Source organism: Ostrea edulis, chromosome 5 (assembly GCF_947568905.1).
Source record: "Ostrea edulis chromosome 5, xbOstEdul1.1, whole genome shotgun sequence".
Classification (NCBI taxonomy): domain Eukaryota; kingdom Metazoa; phylum Mollusca; class Bivalvia; order Ostreida; family Ostreidae; genus Ostrea; species Ostrea edulis.
Window position 1 is genome coordinate 10621404 of NC_079168.1, and position 23780 is coordinate 10645183.

Consider the following 23780-nt stretch of genomic DNA (forward strand, 5'->3'; position numbering starts at 1 on the left):
ACTTATGTCTATTGCATATATATATTATTACTACAGTAACTTCATCCGAAGAGTCGGATCACATCGAATTGACAGGTCTGATCATCAGATTAAATGAGACGCGAAGCATGAAATTTGGTGTGATGATCAGTGCCTGTTAACAAGACACGATCCATCTCTTCAGATGAAGTTACTGTATAGTAATGATAAATTTATTATCCCCCATATGTATTCTCAAATTTATGATTTTAAGATAATTTATCAAAAACACAAACATAAAGTGAAATTATTTTTTGTGTACACAGTTTTGTTTGTGACACGGTTGATTGTTTTCCACAAAAAATGTGCATTGATTTATTGTGATGTCATCAGTTTCAGAGAGACATGAAATGGATTCAGATCACCACTGTGTGTTGATCCGGAAAGTCGGATCACACTACGAATTTTAGCACGTATGATGGATGGGTATATGATAAAAATGTATATTTCAGCAGAGCTGACGTCAGCTAATGGAAAGACATTGACAAAAAAAGTCCCCAAACCCTGCAAGATTATAATGGGGGGGGGGGGGGTGTGTGTGGCTGTGAGAACTCCCATGTCCTCATTAGTAACTTTTTTTTTTCAACGTAATACCTCCCTTTATTAATTTTTTCCATATTTTACAAGATACATTTAACCAACCTAATTTTTCTTGAAACTTTAAAAAAATTAAGAAACTCGAGTTTGAGTAAAAAAAAAACAACCTACCAGTTACTAATTTGCACTCCAGTTATTGAACCTTATTTCCTGGGTAATATTTCAAAGCTCTTTTTATTTTATCCACAGCCTTTGTTATGTCCTGTGCAAGGCATCATGGGATAGGAGCCTGCAACCATAGTACCCAACATGTCCTGTCCACTGACAGTAGAGCAGATCAGCCTCTGTAGGCAAGGTTCCAACATTGATCTTGAGGTAATACACAAATCTTTTGAAAAAAGTGAAACTTGCACAATTAGCAATGAAAGTTTCTTACTTATACATTAATGAGATTAACCATTTAGCCACTAGTTTGATTCCACATCAATTTTAAAGGAAGAGAAAATTGGTTGTTTTTTTTTAAAACAAGGATATACAACTTTAATAAAGGTGATAAAGGGTTATATGTTTATAGAGTTTCTGCCTTTGATATCTTTACAAATTGTAATGATAGCCATTTTCTTATATTAGTGGGCTTCAGCAGTTGTGAATTATGGGCGTATGAGTCTTGATAAATATAGTACGCCTATTATTAAATTAACACCTGGAAATTCTGAGAGAACTGATTGTAGAATGTAAATATCAAAAAAAGATATGCATGAGGGTATCTGCAACACTTCCTGCCGGCAGATTTTTCTTGAAGCGTGAATGTGCTTCATGAAGTATGTTGGTTTAAAGCATTATAGTTTATGTCCTCATGTATTTTCAAAAACTGAAATAAACAAAATTGGAAACAGGGGAGATAATGAAAGACTATTTTGTTGTTGTTTTGGGGCTTTAAACAGGGGAGATAATGAAAGACTATTTTGTTGTTGTTTTGGGGCTTTAAACAGGGGAGATAATGAAAGACTATTTTGTTATTGTTTTGGGGCTTTAAACAGGGGAGATAATGAAAGACTATTTTATTGTTGTTTTGGGGCTTTAAACAGGGGAGATAATCAAAGACTATTTTGTTGTTGTTTTGGGGCTTTAAACAGGGGAGATAATCAAAGACTATTTTGTTGTTGTTTTGGGGCTTAATTTCCAATGAAAGGGTTTAGACTGGAAGCTTGGTAAAAACAAGTACATGTATGTGTTTCATTCTGTCCTAATAAACATTGTCACATGTTGCCAGCACAGTGACTGTAAATGTCATGATATGAGCTCATTATATAGGACAAATTAAATTGTCACAAATGAACCACTGTAACATACACATGTATATAGTTTGTAAATTCAAACTAATTTTTGAACTGCAGTGGAAAAAATAAACGATTTGTAACTGCTTAGAAAAGACAGTGAACTGGAGTTTTTATGGCAACATTTCTACTTCATAGTTGTGTTTTTCGCTAATGAACAAATTTCAATAATTGTTAACGAGTACAGTGTATGTCTTATTGAAAATTAATCTGCGATTTTCATGACACTTGATGGCATCTCCAGAAACTGATGATGCAGTTGTGAATGGCGTATAATTTAAAATTTCTTCAGACACGGAATCTTATATCATAAGCAATGATATGAATATTGCACTAGTGGACTTTAAGTGTCTGAAGAATTTCTAGCTGGACATTGTGTACTTTTTCACCAGTGGTGCTATCATTGCCATGTTGTTTCTGAGTATGCTCAGAGTCATGAAATTATTACGCTCCATCAGGAGGTCTGTATTAATAGCCTGTTAAAATAGTTGTGGTCTAGGACAACGCAAATATGAATTCAAACAAGTTTTATTTCAAAAGCTGTGTTTAAAACCGGTTTGAGAAAGAAACAGAAGCTTTACTGAATGGTCATTTCTAAGCTAAAAGGACTTGTACTACAAAATTTCCCTTAATCATTTTAAACAAATACTAGCAGCTGGTATATCCTTTGTGTACAATTTTGTACAGATAGCTAAGAGAGATTTTTTTTTCTGGAATAAGGAATGATGTAATACATAGGATTCATCATCGGAACTTTTGATTATTGTGTAGACCAGCTTAAACATAATGACAGATATTGTGTGATATATGATGTACTGTTGATTTAAGCTCCACGCTGGAATAGAACAGTCTAAGATCTTCTTTGATTATAGGTACTTTTAATCACATGACATGTTTCTAAGATTGTTTTAGGAACTCTATAGTTTTATGGTATATCCTGTGGTGTTTTCCATATGTACTTGTTCCTATGCAATTTCATATAGATTTTATATCGAGCTGCTATCAATCAAAAATGTTTGATTATCATAATGATACCACTAACACACTTAATTTACCAGTAAAACATTCAGCAGGATTTGTAAGACTTGTCAACCAAACCTTTCTAGGATGCCTAAATTAAAGACCACACACACTGTCAGTTTGTTGGGAGGTCTAATACTGTACTAATTCTTATAATAAAATCACTTTAGGTCACCTGCCACAGGTGTGATATTCATTGCCTTCCTTGTTCAGAAACTTTATTTTTAAATTCAACTTCTCTGAACTACTTAAACAATTTGAAGCTAGTTTATGTGGTTTTTCCTCCATTTTAACTCACCTGAGCTAAAGGCTCAAATGGGGATTTGTCATCAAACTTTGTTGTCTGTCGACCAGTGTTATCTTTTCATATATTTGACTTCTTCAGAAACTGCTTAACCAATTTCAATCAAACTTGGCAAAAAAGGAAACTTACATGAGGGAGATTGAAGTTTACTTAATTGTAGGGCCACACAACCAATCTTTAGCTGTAACACTGTAGATCTTTAGAGGAAAAAGTGGAGTTGACCAGAGTGCATGGTCAATCAGATGACACTAGTTCTTTTGTCCAGAGTGCATGGTCTATCAGATGACACTAGATTTTTTCTGTAAGGCCAATTCAACTTAATTAGTAGATTATCATCCAGGGTCAGCAAAAAGTATGGGGCGGGTGGGAGAAGTTTATTTTTTAATTTTTATTTTCTGAGAAAAATATTAAAGACAAATGAGTTTTTTTTTCAACAGATCCGCATCATTTAATGCAATTAAGATGGATATCAATCTATGCTATTTTCATAGACTAATTCCAGGTTAAGCTTTATTCTAAGGATATAACAGAAATATACCTAACTTCTTCAAGATTAACGCTGGTAAGAACGCGAGAAATTAAGAAAACCATATCGATCTATTTTCTTCACGTGGGTTTTCACGTTGCTATACCGGAAATGTAAACACAAGTGTAAATACCGGAGTTGGACATGAAAATAATCCGGACATCGCAAGTTTCGCAAAATAAAAAAAATTCGGGGCGGGCCAATTTTTGAGGGGCGGGCGGGGATGATAATCTATCAATTAAGTTGAATTGGCCTAACCAGAAAGAAAACTTGGGACTTGGATCAAGCATCAAATCGATGCAATTATTTGTTGGATGTGCCGCATGTAGATAAGTTAAAAGGCTATAGAACCGAATCCCTGTATAATGTGTTATTTCTATGATTAATTTCCACAACAGATTCATTTGGAATCATTAAAGTCTTATTCATTCTACATAAGCATGTAAGTGGAAATTGATAGTGTTAGACTATCTTAGCTATTGTATGATATATATCCTAGCTGCATTTGTTTTAGCCCCGAAGCTCGTGTTTCATATTGTAATGTATATCTATGACGTCATAGTGATATTTGTTTACAAACTACAGAGAGTGTACTGTCCTGAACCTAATTCATGATCTGATTATTAATTGTAGACAAGCTCAAGGGTTACTAGGAAAATAGAAATAAATCTTTCCTCAAAAGAATACACTAGAAAGTTTGTAGTTGACTCCGAGTTTGCTTACAATTAGAAGTTGTGTATATATATATATATATATCTTTATTGGATACCCACTTCCGCTCCTACCCGGGGTTGAACTCATGACCTGCGGAACCAAATCTCCTACCAAAATGTAACCAGCGTGCTAGACCGCTCGACCATCTAGGCAAGTCATAAAACTTGCTTTCGATGACGATGGAATTCTCGCCACGCTGTCACACGCTATACGGTCATTTAGAATGGAATTGGGATACAGTTATTTAACGTACATTTAAGAGGATCATGCAAGATACACATTGCATTTGAAGTATTTTATATAAAGCGCAGAAATAGCAATGAACTCTTAAATGAACATAACTGCCCTAAGTGAAGAAATATTTAATATAAAGCACAGAAAATTTCACTTTATTTGGATACCCACTTCTGGCCCTACCCAGTGTTGAACTTACGACCTGCGGAACCTAATCTCCTAGCAGCGTGTAACCAACACGCTGAGACCACTCGACCATCTAGGCAAGTCATAAACAATGACTGTGTAGGGTATGACTTAGATCTAAATTGCAGCGTATATATATATATATATATATATATATATATATATATATACTTATTTTAGGTCATTTGAACAAAGTTTTGTGGATTGTCACAGAGTGATGAAGTATGAAATTCTCTGTGCCATATTTAACAACAAACATTAGATCCAAATACTTTTAAAATATTTAGGTTCCGTATTGCATGGGGATATATGCCATTATTCTGACCCAAGGTTTTGGAGTATTTGAATATATATATCAATAAGGGGAGGGAAAAAATTTCCTATAATTTGTCATGAAGAAAGTTAGAAGTTCATACTGTACACAAAATTGTCTTTTCAAAATGATCAGGGGTCAAGCAGCAGTCTTTTTGGTTTTGGATCATGGGAAAGAATCAAAGTGAAAATTGGCAAGATTTATTTTCAATCTTTAATTCATTTTACACAATGATATAAGTGCATACCATTCATATATATTCAGGTAACTTATAAGGTCTATCGGCATTTTGATTGAGCGGATTTTTTAAATAAATCATATTTCCCTGACAAACGTTTCCTCAAAAGTATCGAATAAGCTTTAGTTGGGTAAATGACTGGAATATATATCAGTGTATTGTATAAAACAGCTTTAGGAAAGTAAGTAAGCATTTCTAAAGTCTAGCAGGAAATTTTTCTTTGAAAAAAGCAAAGATGGATGGTAATGATTAGGAGAACTACTGATATTTGTGGTAGGTGTATTGACTAATTTGTGTTAGAGATGATAAACTAATGTTACCATGACATCCATATTAAGCACTGGCTAAGTGACACTGCCATGTTTTATTCCAGAGCAGACATAATATGGTTGCCATGCAGAACAGTAATCTCTGTTTGCCCAGTCACAGGTTTCGAGCTCTTGTGACTTTTTAATGCAGCTGCAAAACATTCAAATTAGATGCTTTTATGGAATTAAAACAATCTCCATCTTAAAGACAAATTACAAAAAAAAGTCCCGTTGTTTACGAGATGCTATTTATAGGAAGCAAGTCCAAAGACTGCATGCAGTTGGTAATGTAAGGAAGTTTAACAGTGTGTTTTGTGCCTCATAACCAGTTCATTAACTTTATAATGCTTTTGATGTTATGTAAATTTTGCATGCAGAATGGGTATTGAATTCTTGCTGGTCGAATGTCAGGAGAAGAAAAGTGTCAAACATGCTATCATCTCATTAAATCAGAAGAAAAACACAGAGAAACCATTAGATTAAATGCATGGAAGTTGCCTTGAAGGGCTAAGATGGTAAATGGCCATTACCTGGCCAATTCAAAAGATAATCACTTCATACACCTTCTTTATATATACACACACACACACACACAAACACATATATCTCCATATGTAAAAAATAAAATAAAATATGAGAAAAATTGTAAAACGTAAGCGCTTTCATTATCATTCATCATTAAAAATGAAAGCACTTACGTTTTACGTGTTGTCATATTTTATTTTATTTTTGATCTATCTATCTATCTAGAGAGAGAGAGAGAGAGAGAGAGAGAGAGGGGAGAGAGTTTGAGTTTTGTCAAAATAGAATATCCAAATAGCCATTGCTTTAAAGAATACTGTCTTAGTCACAAACCCGATTAATAGAGCTATTTCAAGCAGTAACTCAAGTACATGTATAGGACCAAATAACTCAAATACATGTATAGGATCAAAGGCATACTTTGTTTAAATTTCCAGGTAAAGTTTTTGTGACAGACTCATTTTGACAATAGCCAGGGTAGTGCTTTCATGAAAATAGCTAGGTGACCATTTTGGGGGGGGGCTTTGTGTCAAGGATGCAGGGACTATTTCTGTCTCCGTTTGAAAACATTTGTTTTCCAGCTCTCAAACAGAAGATTTCTATGTCACAAGGCAAACAGCATGTATCTTTAAGAGCGGGCAGATTAGCATTCTACTGTCACCAATTACAGAACTTCTACAGGGTCCTTAAATTAAGGAATTGTGTCAACTTTCTACCATGGAACTTTTGATAAATAATGTATGAACAGAAGAACATTCTTATAAATACAGTGTTAAAGGAATATTTAACACACCAAAGAAAATTGTAATGGTTTAAAGTATTAATAAAATTTTTTAAACTTTACATAAATTAAATGTAGTGAAAAATTGCAAATTTATTGGAAGATCATTAAAAACAAGTATTAGAAACTCTTGCTGGGCTTGAACTAATGATATACAAATTGGAAGTCTATCAGTTAAGGTAGCTCTACCCTCATGTGACTTTGCCTTCATTCATGGGTTCAAACTAGAAAAACTCTACTGATTTCCACTTACCAAAGAAAATGTAGATGTTGCCACTTTTTTTAAAGATGTGAGACATACATGAACACAAGTATATACTGTATCTTAATAAAAAGTACTAAAAAAACGGGTTAAAATGTAAACAGTTAAAAAAAACCGCTACTTTTTAAATGTATATAAATGAAATGTGATATCAAGAAAACCATGATACCAAAGACAAACATTACAGAAAATGCTAGCATGAGTTATTGCCCTTGACAGCATTTTTTTTTAGATATAGATAATTGATTATCTATTATCATTATTGGAAAATATGAACTTTTTCAGTATCAGATAGTTACTAAAATATTTTTTATTGTGCCCTGAGTAAATACATTTTCTAGAAAAAATGTATTCTATATTATAGACAAAGTGTAATAAATTAAAGATTTCGCAAAAAATCTATGATGACACACGAGGATATAGTTACCTAGGATGTGAAATCTTTTTTATTTCTGATCTACTGCCCTTAATCTTAATCAATAACACATGCTACTATGATTAAATTAAAATGCTGGAATGTGTTTAGAAATGAAGAAAAATTAATCTAAGAGTGAAAAAAAAATCTAATCTACAATGTAAAATTTCTTTTCAATGAATTATTTACTTCCATACAATAATGGTTAGGCCATTGTTGCTGTATAAACAAAAGAAATTCTAATGTCAAAATTACAGTAAAAGATGGCAAGATGTATGGATTTTAATATATGTCAGTGGTGGTTTTTACATTATGTAAAGCTGGTTTGGTCATTTTGGTAAAAATCTGCAAACATATGACTTTGGCAAGTAATGCCCCATTAATTAAGTAACAAATAGATTTTACACCCCATTCACCACCTCCCGCGAATGAAGTTTAGGGGGGGGGGGGATATACTGGAATCATCTTGTCCATCCGTATAGACATGATTTATCCCGAGGATATCTTTAACATATGGAAATCTTATTAGTTATATGAATAATGAAGTTGTGTACCTGTTACATGACCCTGTATTGAAGAGCCTTGCACACAATTTTACATTTATCAACCCTGTCAATTTCATAATTGTAGATTGTGGAATATTGTACTCTACTCAAAACATTTAATCAGCATCTGGAGCAAGTCTGATTAAAGGTCTTCCATGCAAGTTTCCATTGTACATGGTCCCCCAATATTTGCTTTGGATCATTCATCCAGAAAATGTAGGTTGATTGCAGCATCTGAAGCGAGTCTGATGAGCTACCTCCTTATAAGTATCACACATACAAGTTTCATCGCTAGAATACGCAGTTACCATTCACTGGATATCATTATGTGGTCTGCAGCCATTAATAACACACCTCTATGACACATCACCGGCTATTCATTGGGCTTGTTCCACGACAGTAGACTCCAGTGACTTGCTTAATCAGCTGACTTTTACAAATCAGTCTTTAATGGCAGGCTTACGATTCTCATTATATCAGGTGGAATTATGAATTGATGGAGATACTGTTGCTTTACCTCCATTCAGTTTTTAAGCCTAGCATTTAAAAAAAATAAATATGAGAACTTACAAGAGTATTGTCTGTAGAATCATACTCTTAATTGTGTTAAATTGCAATCTCTCAATCTCTTTTTCTCAATCTCTTTCTCTCAATCTCTTCATCTCAATCTCCCTCTCAATTTCTTTCAATCTTTCTCCCTCTCAATATCTTTCTTTCAATATCTCTCTCCTCCTCTCTCTATCCCTCGTTCCCTCTCAATCTCTCTCTCAATTTCTCCTCTCCTCTCTCTAAATATTATAAAATATCTAAAACCCTCTTTCAGCTGACTGTATCATACTTCTTGAGATTTTATGTAAGAATACCATTATCGCTTAGTTCATGGTAGTCGGTATGTTGCACCAACAATACTGAATGAAGGATCATAATAATTTTGAAAGGACACCCTTCATTATTGAACTTAATTTACCATTCAACATGGTGAGAATATGAAATACTTTTATTTGTACCCAAATTAACAAGATCAATATTGATTTCAATTTATTCTAAATGTAACAAATTAATTTCCTGTCCTTGACATAATTATAACTTAATTGGATCAAATTAAAATGATATATACTTTTCTCTTATTTGTTTGATGCATCAGATATTTGATCATGTTTTTCAAGCAAATATATAAAGTTCATTTGTTGTATGAATGTGAGAGATTTCCAATACTGCAGTATATACAAGCAATATCGCATCCGTAATATCTCCATCTAACGGTTTGGAGTCGGGGTGGAACGACAGTGAAGGTAGTATATTCCCGGTTAGCAAGCGGAGGCTCTTAGCAGATCTGCCTGCTGACAGAATTAGTCGGGGATAGCTGGTATGTATTACACCATGTGAAACAAACATGCTGGGACAGAAGGCTCACCATTTGTGGAAAGACGGTGCCTCCCCTCAAAGGGTATGTTGAATTTAAAATGGAATCAAGTTTTTAAAACAACTTTGTTTTAATTTGAAGTTTGATAAAAAAAGGAAAGAATGTGTTTTTGAGATAATTTTTCATGACATATTATCATAAAAATTAGCTTAAAGGCTTATAGCCTTAATTAAGGTTAATTCATTTATTGTATAAGTGTACTATTTGTATATGAATTTTCATCTCCGAAAAAAAAATTGATGTATCCTTTTAAAATGGAATAATTTTTTTTTTAAATTTCAGTTTTTGAAGTTTATAATTGAAAACGAGAGGAAATACTGTATTTTTTAAGATAATTTTCATGACATATAACAAATAGCTTAAAAAAAGTTGATAGATTTACTGTATACTTCTGAGTTCAATAATAATTCTGATGCTTTTGTATAATTTACCTCTATTGCAATTCTTTGTAAATCTTAGATTCCCATCAGTGAAATTAGCAAAGAGTCATATTTAGCTAATCTTTTATTGATTTCTCATTTTAAGATTTGCTTCAGAGCATTAAAGTTATAATTGCTCTCAATCTGAAAAATTTATTTTTTAATAAAAATGTGCTATTAGCCATAGTCATTCATTAAATCAAATTTAAGTTTAAGATTTTATCAAAAATAAAGATGTTGGTTCTATTGAATATATATAGCATTATATAGAAATAAATTTTTGTACAGGAAGACAATAATGTAATTTTATTTCATTCAGAGTTTCTGGATAGGTTTTCTAACACAAATATTAATAACAAAAGTTTATAAACCTACTTTTTTCTGTCATTGAAATAGCAATTACCACAATTTTGCAGCAAACATTTTTTACACCAACATATTGAGAGCTAGTATAACTTTAAGGAATTAAGAAAAATATGAGTAAAAGATGATTATTGTCAGAATGTTCCTTGACCATGATATTTTAAAATACCTACAAAGAATTCCTCACCTGCCATTGATCTTTGGTACAATAAAAAATATGATAAATTTCTAGCGATATTAAAAAAGGACACTTAATTGGCATTACCATTTTTTGGACCAAAAATTAATTTGCAGGTTGCTTTTTAGAGATTACTTTAGCTAATGTTATGCAGGGATAGTGATGAAGTCAAATGACCAGAAATTCTCACGAAAATTAAACATCATTGCAGTGACACTGGGTAGCGGAGGATTTCAGGGTTTCAAACAGGGGCTTATTTACCTGTCTATAAAATCGTTCACCTGATGTCGACAAATTAAAAGCTCATCAATTAGAGTATGTCTGTATCTTTGAATACCCACACATTTGCATGTTCAGTGTGTGTTATGTACATCTTTTAAAATTCTCCCATTTTCGACAAGGATTTTAAGTTTTTTACTGAATCTAAAATTATAATGAAGACATTTTCTGTTTTACCGAAATTCAAAATAATCTGATTGCTTTTGCTTTAATATTTGGATTTTTAGTTTTTTATTCTTAATGTTAGATTTGGAAATGTTCTTGAAATGAAAATAGAATTTGCAATGACTGCTTGTAGTTAATGGAAGTTATCAATTACGAGAACAGAATTTATTTTCTCAATTTATGAGATAGAAGGATTTTTCTATTGAATTGATTTTTTCTTTTTTCATAATGCTGATATATTTACGTGAGGAATATCACATAAAAAAAATTGTGTATTGGCCGATTGCGTTAGTATTGTGGTGCAAAGAGTGTACTAATTGAATCTTATCCGAATTGATGTGATACTGTGATACAAAATACCGACCTACGCTGGGAAATACTATTGTCATTTGTGGACTTGGAGGTAAAAATGTGAAAAATATATAATTTGTTCAGCAATTCCTATCCTAGGCATAGCTCGGAAAATGTCAATATTTAATTCGGAAAATCTCTCGAAAAACCGACAGTTAGGATTTCCATGGCAACATTACAAGAGCAAGGTAGGTGATCTTGTGGAACTTTTCCCACCCTCTTAATCAATAACGCATGCTACCTGTAAAATTGGAGATTTCTAAAATTGGTGGAGATTGTGTCCATTGAGGTCCATATATAGACAATTAGGACTTGGTCGTTTAGTTATTCAGGGTAATTAATGATGTAGTCCTAAGGAAAGCATCAAAATGGAAGTTAATTGTATTTTTAAAAATGAATTATGATAACCTATCTGTTATAATATGATGTGTATATTGCTTAGTAAATATATTGAAATTATGAAGTGACGTTGTATGTCAGTAGTGTTAAATCTAGAGGGATCAAACTACAGCGTATAATTAGCAGTTTGCAATCAGTTGGACATTTTATTTAGGCTGATATGAATATCAAAGGGTGCTGCAGAATTATTTTTGTCATTTGCTTTTTAAAAAAGTGAAACCATGCAATTTTCATATTGATAATTTTATCAATTCAGTTAAAATCTCAGGTAATTCACTCATACATGATGTGCACCACCATATGTCATCATGTAGATATGATGGGATTCTATTAATTGCTTGTTATTAGTTTATCTCTTGTCAGCTAGGTCCCCCATAATCGAGGACCAGTGTATATTGAGCCTGACTTGCATTTGGCTATTCCATTTCATGCTCAACATCTAATAACTCCCCCAGTCTCCTCTTTTGCCCATTTTATCTCAGACCTACAGTGACTTTAATTTTGAGGTCGAAGTTTTCTATTGCCTGATATCCTGTATATCCCCCCTCCCCACCTCCACTCCAGAACTACTGGGTCAGACTCCATCAAACTTCCAGTGAAAATACTAAAGAGAGACTAAGAGACAAAATTTCAAAAGTATTCAGGAATTTATTTGTGTCCGGAAATTTCCAGTCCTCATGCATGTTTATGTTAAACTATGTTTGTATTAGGTCTCATGCATATGACATTTGACACTTTGAATGAATTTGATTTTTAAAGAACTCATTCACTTTCTGTCCAGGATGTAAATCTCTTAGCAGCAAATATTGTACCCACCGTGTGAGATGAACAAAAGGTATACATATATATTATAAAATCATGCAGATCAAAATTACCTTGGAATCATTTAGATTCATGGGGACCAGTTTTTATGGATTGTGGCAATTTTAGTGTTTTGTTGGATGTAATTTTGTGAATAACATTGGTTTCTTAATATACATGGACAAACAGACACAGGGTGTTATAAGTATCAGATTACAATATACAGTATACAGTTCTAGATTTACTCCTGGACAGACAGACAGACAGCCAGCCAGCTGACACTTTTTGACCAAGGTCATTTTGGAAAGGTCAAAGTCACCCAGAATTGTACTTTATATAAGGGAAAAGGTTCCTTATTTCAACAGTTTTTTGAAAAGATATTGATCACATATCACACAAATAAGTAACAAACAAATGACTTTCAGACAAAGGTCACTCAAGGTCATTTTGTAAATGTCAAGGTCACTCAGAACATATATCCGAAAAAACCCGTTCTTTTCAACAATATTTCAACAGTTATTGATCATTGTGCGAGTCATTCATCATATGAAGTAGTTTCATTGATTGAAGATGCAGATTGAGAAGCATCCACCAGTTTTACTAATATTTTTATTATTTCATGGTTTTTGGCACACTATGAAAGTAAAGAAAATTAATCTGCAGTAAATGTAATGCTTTATACAAAATTTCTCCATTTTTCTTTCTCTCTGACATAATAATGGGATAACTTGTGAGTATCAGGGCGCGTCTGCAGCAGGAGGACGTGCATTACTCTGACACGAGGAACTCTCATACAAATCTCTGAGATGAAATCCACTCATAATTCTATTCTGTATTTGATCAGGAGCGTCCATTTTCTATCAGATAATATTTCAGTATGGGACTGTCATCATTAATGCACTTTATTATTGCTTCATTGGCAAAATTGTCAACAAATGCTCTTAGAATATCAATTCTGTGATAAGTGTTTGTAATGTAACTTGTGAGAATAATTAACCTTTGCCATTATTAATGTCAGAAAAAGCAATCATACTTCTTGTTGCTTACATGCTTTCATGATTTCCAAAGATATGTTATTAATTGATGTTTGCATGTAGAATAATATCCATTAAATCCTCCTTTTTATTGGTGTAATGTGTATCTCAGGCATTAACATATTTGTCATGAATGGAATCATTTTGAAAGTTTTCTGAATTAGTTTTACTTTAATTCTTGCTCAGTGAGATCTACTCATGTTGTGATCTGTAGTCCAGACCGAAATACTGTGAGCTGCCACCTATTTTATTGTTCTCTGATGATAATGATTGCTGAATGATGCTTGACCATTCAGTTTGAACAACAGAAGTAAATCAATACCTCTCACTTCCATCTTAAATTTCAAATGTGTTTTTTTTTTAGGTGATTTGCTCAGTGTTCAAATCTTGTTCATCTATGATCTTGATACCAGGGGATAGAAGCATGCACAGTGCAGCTATATATGATTAACAGAAGACATGTCTTAGAATTCATAATTAGTGAAATTATCTAATCAGGTACTATCCCAGGAGGTCTATTTGAAGGGCATCGAAATTCTGTTTTACAAGCGTTTTGAATCATGCGTTTTATGTGTGCAGCTGATGTTCTGCGTAGATTTCATCTCAATAAGATGGTATGATTAACAATTAAATCTTGTAGATTACATGTGACAAGTGGAATGAATTTTCAAATCAAATTTCACTCAGATTTTTGGATTATTCTCAATACTGTATCAATTGAAACTGTGTAAAGAATATTAAGTAGATAAAGTTTTGAATGCATACCAATACATTCACATGAACTAGCTGTTATTATTTGGATTCTGACAGTGAAACAAGATATCTTTTCATAAAAATCCGTGACTATATTTGAAATATTAAAGACGAAGGTAGCAATCGCTAAACAAAAATATCAATGCGGATTTAGCCGCCTCAGTATTAAATGCACAGCTGTGGGTTTGTTTCAAGCCAGTGGAGAAACAATTCTGTTCACAAGCACAAATTTTTGATATACATGAAGTTATGGTAGGGGCTGGCTGTTTGACATGGATAATGATCAGCACTTCTTTTTTCCTATTCTGGTAAACAGAAAATGTATAAGTTCTTCATTTTAGAAAATGTTCATGCAGTGAAAATTTTGATTGATAGGGTAGACATTCACTGGTCCAAAATGTAATGTCTATTGTAATCTATACATAACATTGTAATTAATGTGGCATCTCAGAGACCATGTGGGTATTCAAATTTCAAAGATTTTTTTTTTCATCTAAAAGCCAATCAACGAATTTAAAGTCATGTTTTGCAGCAGGGACAGTTGATGCTCCAGACATATTGCAACAAAGTGCTATAGAGGAAATAAAAACTTCTTCTGCAGGGAAATGTTAGAAAGTTCCTGGTAGAGTCCGCATTTAATGGAGGTTGTTTTTTGGTACTTTTACAGGCTGTGTTTCAAGGGCACATTTCCGGCAGAAGACTCCAGGGTGTGAAAAGCAACCCAATATACCATGACAAACATAGACTCACTAGGACAACCGAGGTCTCTGAAAATGATTTTAACATTACTGTCTACAATAGTTTTCCTTTAAAAAGACAAAGAAATGTGGATTATGGAGATCCACCTTTCCTACCTTCTGGTGAAGAAAACCCAAACTTCAGTGGATCTGTTGCCAAGGTAACAAATTCAACTGAGGGGAACGATATGCAACGAGAAAGTTTAAAAGTAACGAATGGGGATGTTGTTGTTGGAGATATCATCATAGAAACAGATTACAGGAACACTCCTAAAAATGAAGAGGATGCCATATTGGAAATGGAAAAACTTACCAAGGCAAAGCATTTGTATGGTGATTCTGTGGCTAGTGAAAATAACAATGTTGAAAAGTTGAACAAAAAACAGGAATTGGATGAAATGAAACTGAAAAATGTAAATGAAGTGAACAAAAAGGATGGTGACCATTTGTTGAAAGAAAGTACAAATGTAACCAATGGGAAGTCAACAGGGATGGATGAGAGTATGACAAGAGGAGACAAAGATTCTGATTGGCCAGAGATCGATGATTTAGTTGTATCTAAAGAAACAGAATTGTGTGACACAGTTAAATGTGAAAGTGAAAATGTGAGTGAGTCTTCACCTCATGAGAAAGAGAATGGATCTCTAACTCAGGAAAAACTGAATGGGGTTTTATCCAATGGAAATGCAGACTCCAATGGACTCCATGTTAATGGAAAAATTCCAAATGGAAATCATCAGCATGATGTTAGTCATTTGGAAGAGGAGACTGAAACCAAAAAATCAAAGAAATCCAAGAAAAACTCTAGAAAGAAAAAAGTTCGAGAGAGGAAAAATTCTCTACCAGATCACATATTAAACTCTCTTGCTATGAAACCTAAAAAACCCATCTTAATCCCTACGTGTTCTGATGCTAATTCTAGCTCATACTCTGATGGAAATCGCCTGAACTCTTCTATCACAGAGCAGAAAAGTGTGAAATTTTCCAAAGACACTGTGTTCAATGAAAATAAACCAAACAAGTATCGCAAAGAGAAAATGCAGGACCGCTGTAAACCGAATGGAATGGCCAGTTCAAATCCTGTGTTTGTGGATGACAATGGTTTTGAGATCAGTCTTACAGATGATGAAAAGGTGCTACATTTTTCAAACAGTAGTGACACCAATAGCCAGGTAAGGTCATTAAAGGTTAAGCTTTTGGTCAGTCACACAAGGTCAAGTTTCTGGTCAGGCATTCAATGTCAAGCTTCTGGTCAGACATTCAAGGACAAGTCAGGCACTCAAGGTCAAGTTTCTGATCAGGCATTCAAGGTCAAGTTTCTGGTCAGGCACTCAAGGTCAAGTTTCTGGTCAGACATTCAAGGGCAAGCTCCTGGCCAGGCATTCAAGGTCAAGTTTCTGGTCAGGCATTCAAGGTGAAGCTTCTGGCCAGGCATTCAAGGTCAAGCTTCTGGCTAGGCATTCAAGGTCAAATTTCTGGTCAGGCACTCAAGGTCAAGCATCTGGTTACACATTGAAAGCCAAACTTCTGGTCAGGCATTTGGCCATTTTAGACAGTTTGCATACAGAATAACTGTTTTTGGAATGACTGCTTTTAGAGTGGTCAAGTGGGAAATTCTGTACATTATGGTGCTACATGTACCAGTAATTACCTAAATCATATTGTCAAGATTTGGTCAAAATGTTATGAAACATGTTAATGAACTAAGTTTGTGTCCTAGCTGAGTGAACTGAACGTCCCGGGATACATGAAGGAGTATGTGATAGGATCAGAAGATCTCCCACCTGTCACGAGGACCCCAATGTCCCGGGCCAAACTGGTGCGTATCATTCTAAACTAGAAAACCAATTTTATGATAATCAACATTCTCCATGTGCAAGAATTAAGTTTTGATTATTACATGTAGTTGATTTTTCTATTAACTGAAAAAAATTGCAGTACAAACAATATTACTATTCTGCAGCTCTGTAAACTTATAATATATATCTTGCCTCTTGCGGCGTGGATCACATAAAGACCACATATATTCCATACACTGTCAGTGGTAGCCATTAGTGTTTATACACGGTCAGTAGACAAGTTACTTCCCTTCTCAAGTTTACTCAGTAACATAGCTGAAAACTCTGTTCAAAGAAATAAATTTCCAAGCATTAAAACTGAATGTGGGCAATATATTGAATGCAAATACACGTCAAGCTTCACAGTTTCCCACGTGACTTGTGTGTGACTGAGTGTGTGACATCATAATTGTTTCAGATCACATTGTATCCTACATATATTGCTCATAATCATGCACTTTTTATTTCTCCTACATTTATGCTATTTAAATTATGGCAGTCAGTAAGAGATACACACATACATGTACACGGTTTGTAGTTGGTGACTTTTAAATATGGTTTATATGTGGGCAGTAAATTCTATATGGGTCGAGAGCTTTGCTCCCACCCCATATAGTATTTACTGACTAGGAATAAACCATATTAGGTCAACTACAAACCACGTAACTGAAATAATACATGTACATATAGCAAGAAATTGGATACAATACCAATTCCTGACTATATACATACATATACGCAATGTTCCTATAGTAGATTTCTTATTATTGCAATTACATATTTGCTTTAATTTGTAAGAAGTCTTTGTTTAATCTCGGCTGAGATTCAGCTCGGCTAGATATTTGAAGTGATGCCTTCAGCTGTGATTTCAGGTCAGTTAATTACTGACTGGTTTGAATTGTACGTCCGTCCGGCCGTCTGTTAGTCTGGGCCATAACTTTGTTACACACAGACATTAGAAGCACATACAAGGTACAAAAGTTGGTAATGGTCAGATTTTGTGTCATGATTTTTAACCAAGGTCATCTTCTAAAGGTTAAGGTCACTTGTATATTATTTTTAGAATAAAAATCTGTGTCTACAGGGCCATATCTTTGCAATGGAAATTTGGGTATAATCTGATGTTTTTGACATGTTCCCTTATTGACACCATAGGTATTGTGAAATAAGTCTTTTCTCTGCAACCACTATAGCGTTATACCTGTGAATCCACTTTTTGTTGTTTTTGGAAAGCTATTATGTTATGTCAGTATTATCTGAGTGCAACTTTGTGTTATTTTCATGCAGTGGAAACAATGATTACTTAACGCCATCTGTTATACCTTCGATGAGGTATTGTGTCACAGATGTAACCGTAATGGATTGTCTGCAGTATTTAACAATGTACTGATTAGAACTCCCAAACATGGTTTTCAATTGATACAGTTTTAGTTTTGCTCATATTCAGGGCATAGATACTCTGTATATATGACTCTTGTTTTTTCAAGTATGAAGGGTTTTTCTGTATGCAAGTTTGACTTGACTTTATGCACAATTTCACTGTTATCCATTGATGTGCATAAAACAAATCAAACAATTCAATAAATACAAAGAACAAATTAACAATGGAAAGCACAAGTTGTGTGTGCTGTGGGTCTTTATCTTACAATTTTAAGTGCAGCAAGAATGGAATTTTTTTACCATGCTCCAAGTTTTCTCTTTCTTTTATAGCAAGGAATAGAAGACATCGAAAAAATCACAAGCGATACCACGTATAAAGATTTAGATCGAGAATTGTCCAAACGGCATCGTAACAAAGTGATCCGCTTGGTGCTTGCGTGCTTCGTTTTTCTCGTTGTCATTGGTGTAGTCGTTTTACTCGTGGTTTATTTCGGTAAACCACAACCCAAAAGTTGACACAGAAAACGTACACCTGTTTGTTTCATTACATAATTGTTAACATTGTTACAAAATATATTATACGGATTTCACGAGGGTATTATCATTGTACATAAGATTGTTAAATGTATTTACAAGGTTTTATATTTATTATGTGATTTTGTTGTTTGAACCTCTGATAAATATGCATTTTAAATGTTCTGAGCCAGTAGGTTCATTTTTCATGTCTTATCATTTTGTATGAGTCTCTTAAATTGTTTTACAAGCCAATTTCTATTTTATAAAGGAGTATCAACATGAAAATTTTGAATTGTATTTATTGGGTGATTTTATTGATTGCAATGTTGATAGTTTGAGATGTTTTATTTAGATGTGAGTGTCAACAATCAAACAAACACATAAGTGCATGTATTTTTATGATATCCGTAAAATGCATTTTATTTTGTGGTATGATATTATAAAAACTAAACGTTTGTTTTTGTCTTAACATTGAATCATTGCATGTACTTTTTCAAGGGATTTTGTTGCACAAACAACTCCATACCCTGCATAATATATACATGTTTATTATATACTTTCAATTTCATCTCTTCTTTTTTCTTTAAAAGTTTGCGGGCATATATCACACGATATATGCCCGGAAACTTTCCGGCCCGCAAACATTACGTCACAATCAAATTTCTACGCCGTTAATTATAAAAAATTTCGTGTTTTTCATCTTTTACTCAGTTAAACCGATAAAGTTATTGTTAAAAATAAAATTATTGTTAGTTTCTAAATGAAATTGAAAGTATATAATAAAAAGGTTATAGACTTTGTATGGGAAATATGACGACCTCGTTTTTTGTCGCGAACGGACCTCGCAAGCTCGGTCCGTCTACGCGCCAAAAAACTCGGTCGTCATATTTTCCCATACAAAGTCTATAACCTATAAATATATCACATAGCCACTTCGGTATACATACATTGATAGCCACTTACACAATCTTCAAAGGAAAGTTTTGAGTTGAGCTAAACATATGTATTTTTATTCATCAAATTTTGATTAAGACTCCATGAAGACAATAAAATCATAATTTATAAAATACCATATTTTTCTTATTGATCGAGTGCCCCAAGTACTTAGAAAATTGGAAAAGAGGGGTGGTAATTTAGAACTTTGTTCTGAATATTTCCAGTGAAATTTTGACTTGAAGAAAAAATGTTTAAATAAATATTAAATTCTGTTATACTTTCCTTTATGATAATATAATTCACTCCAGAGGGTCTTATTCATTGAAATTTTATTTGTCAAAACAACATATCAAATACCCAAGGATATGGCAGCTATTGTCAGTATAAGGTAAGTCGTACCGTATATGAAATGGGGGGGGGGGGGGGGCTCTTCATTTTGAGAATTGAGAAAAGTCCCAGGGGGTCGATTATAGGGGTAGGCGCGCTCAATAGGATGAATCTGGTAACATATTTTACCTGTTACTACAAAATTCCACATTGAGAAATTACTATAGATCACTTGTATTTTGTGAGACCTTATTTTCACAAGCATAGAATGATATATTATTCATGGAACATGACTTTCATCAATCATTATTTACTACTTACCATAATTCATCAATGTGTTTTATTTGCAAGAACTAGATTTTCATGAATGACTAGTCTGTTGAAATTACATATAGATAATTTTCTCATATTAAGTACAATGTTATATACAGTAAATCAGTTTAAATTTCTAATTGCATGCATATTTCTGAGCAAATTCATGGTTTCAAGTTACATTTTGAATATGTTCTACAGGAAAACACAATTTTCTTTGTCTCAGTGGAGGTTAAAGGATATAGACTTGTGCTCTCTGTGATACAAGCTACTGAGTCTTTCAGATAAAGAGGGAAACATATCCTGTAGGTTGCACTGTCTGTCAGTCCATTCTGTGTTAAATGTATAAAGAATTAGGATAGAAATGGAAAGTACTAAAATCAGTTTAAATTTTCATGACTTCAAAAGAGAAATAATTGCAATCATCAGGGCAAGCATAAAATTTTCTGTTCTATTGAGGTCTTTCCATTCCGATCAATAATCACCATTAGCAAGATACATGTGTGGCACTGATTTCCTTTTAAGACAAAACAAATAAGAAAGAATTATATGAGACTTGAAAGGAAATTAGAATCTGTGCATTTGGATCTTTATTGTAATGAATAACTACAAACGAACAGTTAAAGTTCCAATAAAAACCAACAATTGTACTGTATAGCACTGGAGTATAAGCAGCCTCTTTATTCCAGATGCACTTATTTATGAGAAGGTATTTCTAATTCTTGTTTTTAAATTGACTTCCAGTGAAATTTTAGATATGTGAAATTGTAATTTATACTAGGCATAGTATACAATGCATTTCCAATAGAAAGAGATGGAATGAAAGATTGCCAAGAAAAAAAAAACCTTCACTAAATTGTATAGTTGTATTATCTATATAGATATGTATTCACAGGGGTTACGCCCGCTTTGACCTGAAACTCCTCGTAACCATAACAGTTTCAGGTCAAAACGGGCTTAACCCTTGTGTGTGTATTATGGGGTTACATAAACAATCAGAAGCATAATCGTAAAAACCGATAACCAGTACGCAGAAATTACCTTGTCATTTGATTGTTTTCATAACCCCCACATATATTCATATTTTGTAACATACATGTCATGTCAAGTTCAAAGGTCAGAGCATTTACTGAGTAATATAATAGGATTTAACTCGTCAAAGTTAAATCGGTTTATCAAAGCTAAATATCATTATTTATCACTACTCTGTATTACCGGGATATTTCCGGATGCCAGCTATCCTCTATTCAGGTATTAGTGAGGTCATAAATTACGTCACGACCACCGTACAAGATTTCCCAGCAGTTGGCACATGGACCTTACCTACGAGTCTTTGTTCTGTGCATACTAGTTTGCTTAACCCTGCATTTACCATATTTTGTCTTGGATAATACATTGGAATAGATCATTATTGACAAAACATAGGGAATTGTAAATATTTCAGTTTAAAGAAATTGCCCGCAATTCAGATAGATATTGTAATTTAGTGCGTGGAACTGAGAATAACTGAGTTTCATAGCATACTCATTTTCCCCAAAATTTAGCTGCAGAACTTTCTGGAATAAAAATATATTATTACAACAGTAACTTGATCCGAAGAGTTGGATCACATCAAGTTGACAGGTGCCGATCATCAGATCACACAAGACGCTGCTGGGTATATAATAAACATCGGGCTTAAGGGCAGATCTCTCAATCACGAGAACTATAATTCTGCAGTAAATCAGATTGGTATTAAGCCTTGAAGGTCATTACTTAACATTCTCATTTTACCTTAAAAAAGGTTTGATGAAATTTATTTTTAACAGATAGTTTTTTGAAAGTTAGAATGGTAATTAATTGATTGAATACAAATTTTAATGAAGGAAATTAAGGAAATGTTCCTGTTTCTAGCACAATTGTACTGGCAACCTTATGAAAATATATTGAATTATTTTGCTGGTTTAAAAATTTAGGATGAAATTACTTTTATTCCAGTTTTAACCATCTTTGAATTCAAAATCTAATTGTATATATATATTTTCAACTCATCTTAATTTATGTCAAAAACAGCAGTGCACATTTTTTATGATATATTGTGAACATACTGTATTTGAAATGCTTTGGTTCATTTCAACATTACATATAATTAAAGACTTTGAACATTTATTTGCCTCATGAATAGGTGCTAATCACAGGCACTCGGCGTTTTAAATATCTTTAATAAAAAAAATTGTCTTCCTGTAAACACCAAATTCACTATGTTTACAGGAAGACAATTTTTTTTATTATAGCTATTTAAAACGTTGAGTGCCTGTGGTGCTAATGCAGGTATTTTAATGTTTAAATAAACCTGTAAAAGTTGCATAATGTGGAGGATTTTATGTCAGTGATATATTACATGTATTTTAACTTTGTGACTTGTCGGAGAAATGCATGTGCACTTATCTGTGGTTCTACTGTTACAATAATGTTTAATTTTATATTGTAAATCCAAAATACATTGATTTATATAATATGTACATGTTCTTTTATTATACCCTGTTCAATATTATTAATAAAACTTATGAATAAATTATTGTAATTGTAGTAAAATTACTCAGGATATTAATCATGGGAATTATTCAGTGTACCAGTTTGCAATTTTTCATCTTCTTTGCCACACCAACCTTATTGGTCAGCACATTGATAAGTAGGTCAAACAGTAATTATCGACTTGTTCTGAGCAAGCTTTTAAAAAGGGCCGAATATGATTAAGGGCTCTATATAGCCCATGGGCCACATCACTCGCCTGAGCAGCAGTTCCTAGCGATAAACAAGCTTGAATAAAACTATCACTATACAAGGAACTTGTTTCAGAAAACTCTTTTCAAAAGTAACAACTAAAAATTCATTAATTATTAAACTTCACTACGAATTCATTAATTATCATATGCCCTTGTAGATGGATGTGGCCTTTCATATTAATAAATTTCATCTAAGGATCCTTTGTGCCATTTAGTTTGGTTTCCTTCACATGTAAAACTTTGATCCCCTATTGTGGCCCCACCCTAACCCCAGGGATCATGATTTTTACAAACTTAAATTTCCACTTTGTCTGGAAGCTTTCATGTAAATTTCAGCTTTTTTGGGCCAGTGGTTCTGTAGAAGATCTTTACATGAATTATAACCCACCCTATTTTTTCATTTTTGTGATTATCTCCCCTTTGAAGGGGGCATGGCCTTTCATTTGACCAAACTTGAATCCCCTTTATGTAAGGATGATTTGTATCAAGTTTGATTGAAATTGGCCCAATGGTTATGGAAAAGAAGTTATACCTATATATCATC

At 33.3% G+C, this 23780-nt stretch overlaps 1 protein-coding gene across 4 annotated transcripts in view; it reads left to right on the forward strand.

Moving 5' to 3' along the window:
• The window catches only part of LOC125652575 (uncharacterized), a 40857-nt gene extending 20894 nt beyond the window's left edge, over nucleotides 1–19963 (forward strand). For 2 of the 4 annotated variants that reach the window (XM_056166643.1, XM_048881897.2), the window contains 4 exons: nucleotides 805–930; nucleotides 15093–16334; nucleotides 16883–16981; nucleotides 18711–19963. In XM_056166643.1, the coding sequence (XP_056022618.1) occupies nucleotides 865–930; nucleotides 15093–16334; nucleotides 16883–16981; nucleotides 18711–18896 (1593 nt within the window). In that variant the 5' untranslated portion in view covers nucleotides 805–864 and the 3' untranslated portion in view covers nucleotides 18897–19963. Of the gene's footprint in view, nucleotides 1–804; nucleotides 931–11200; nucleotides 11627–15092; nucleotides 16335–16882; nucleotides 16982–18710 lie in introns of those variants that run through there. The other 2 variants (XR_008803382.1, XM_056166644.1) reach the window with 2 other exon arrangements.
• The last annotated feature ends 3817 nt before the right edge of the window (nucleotides 19964–23780 follow it).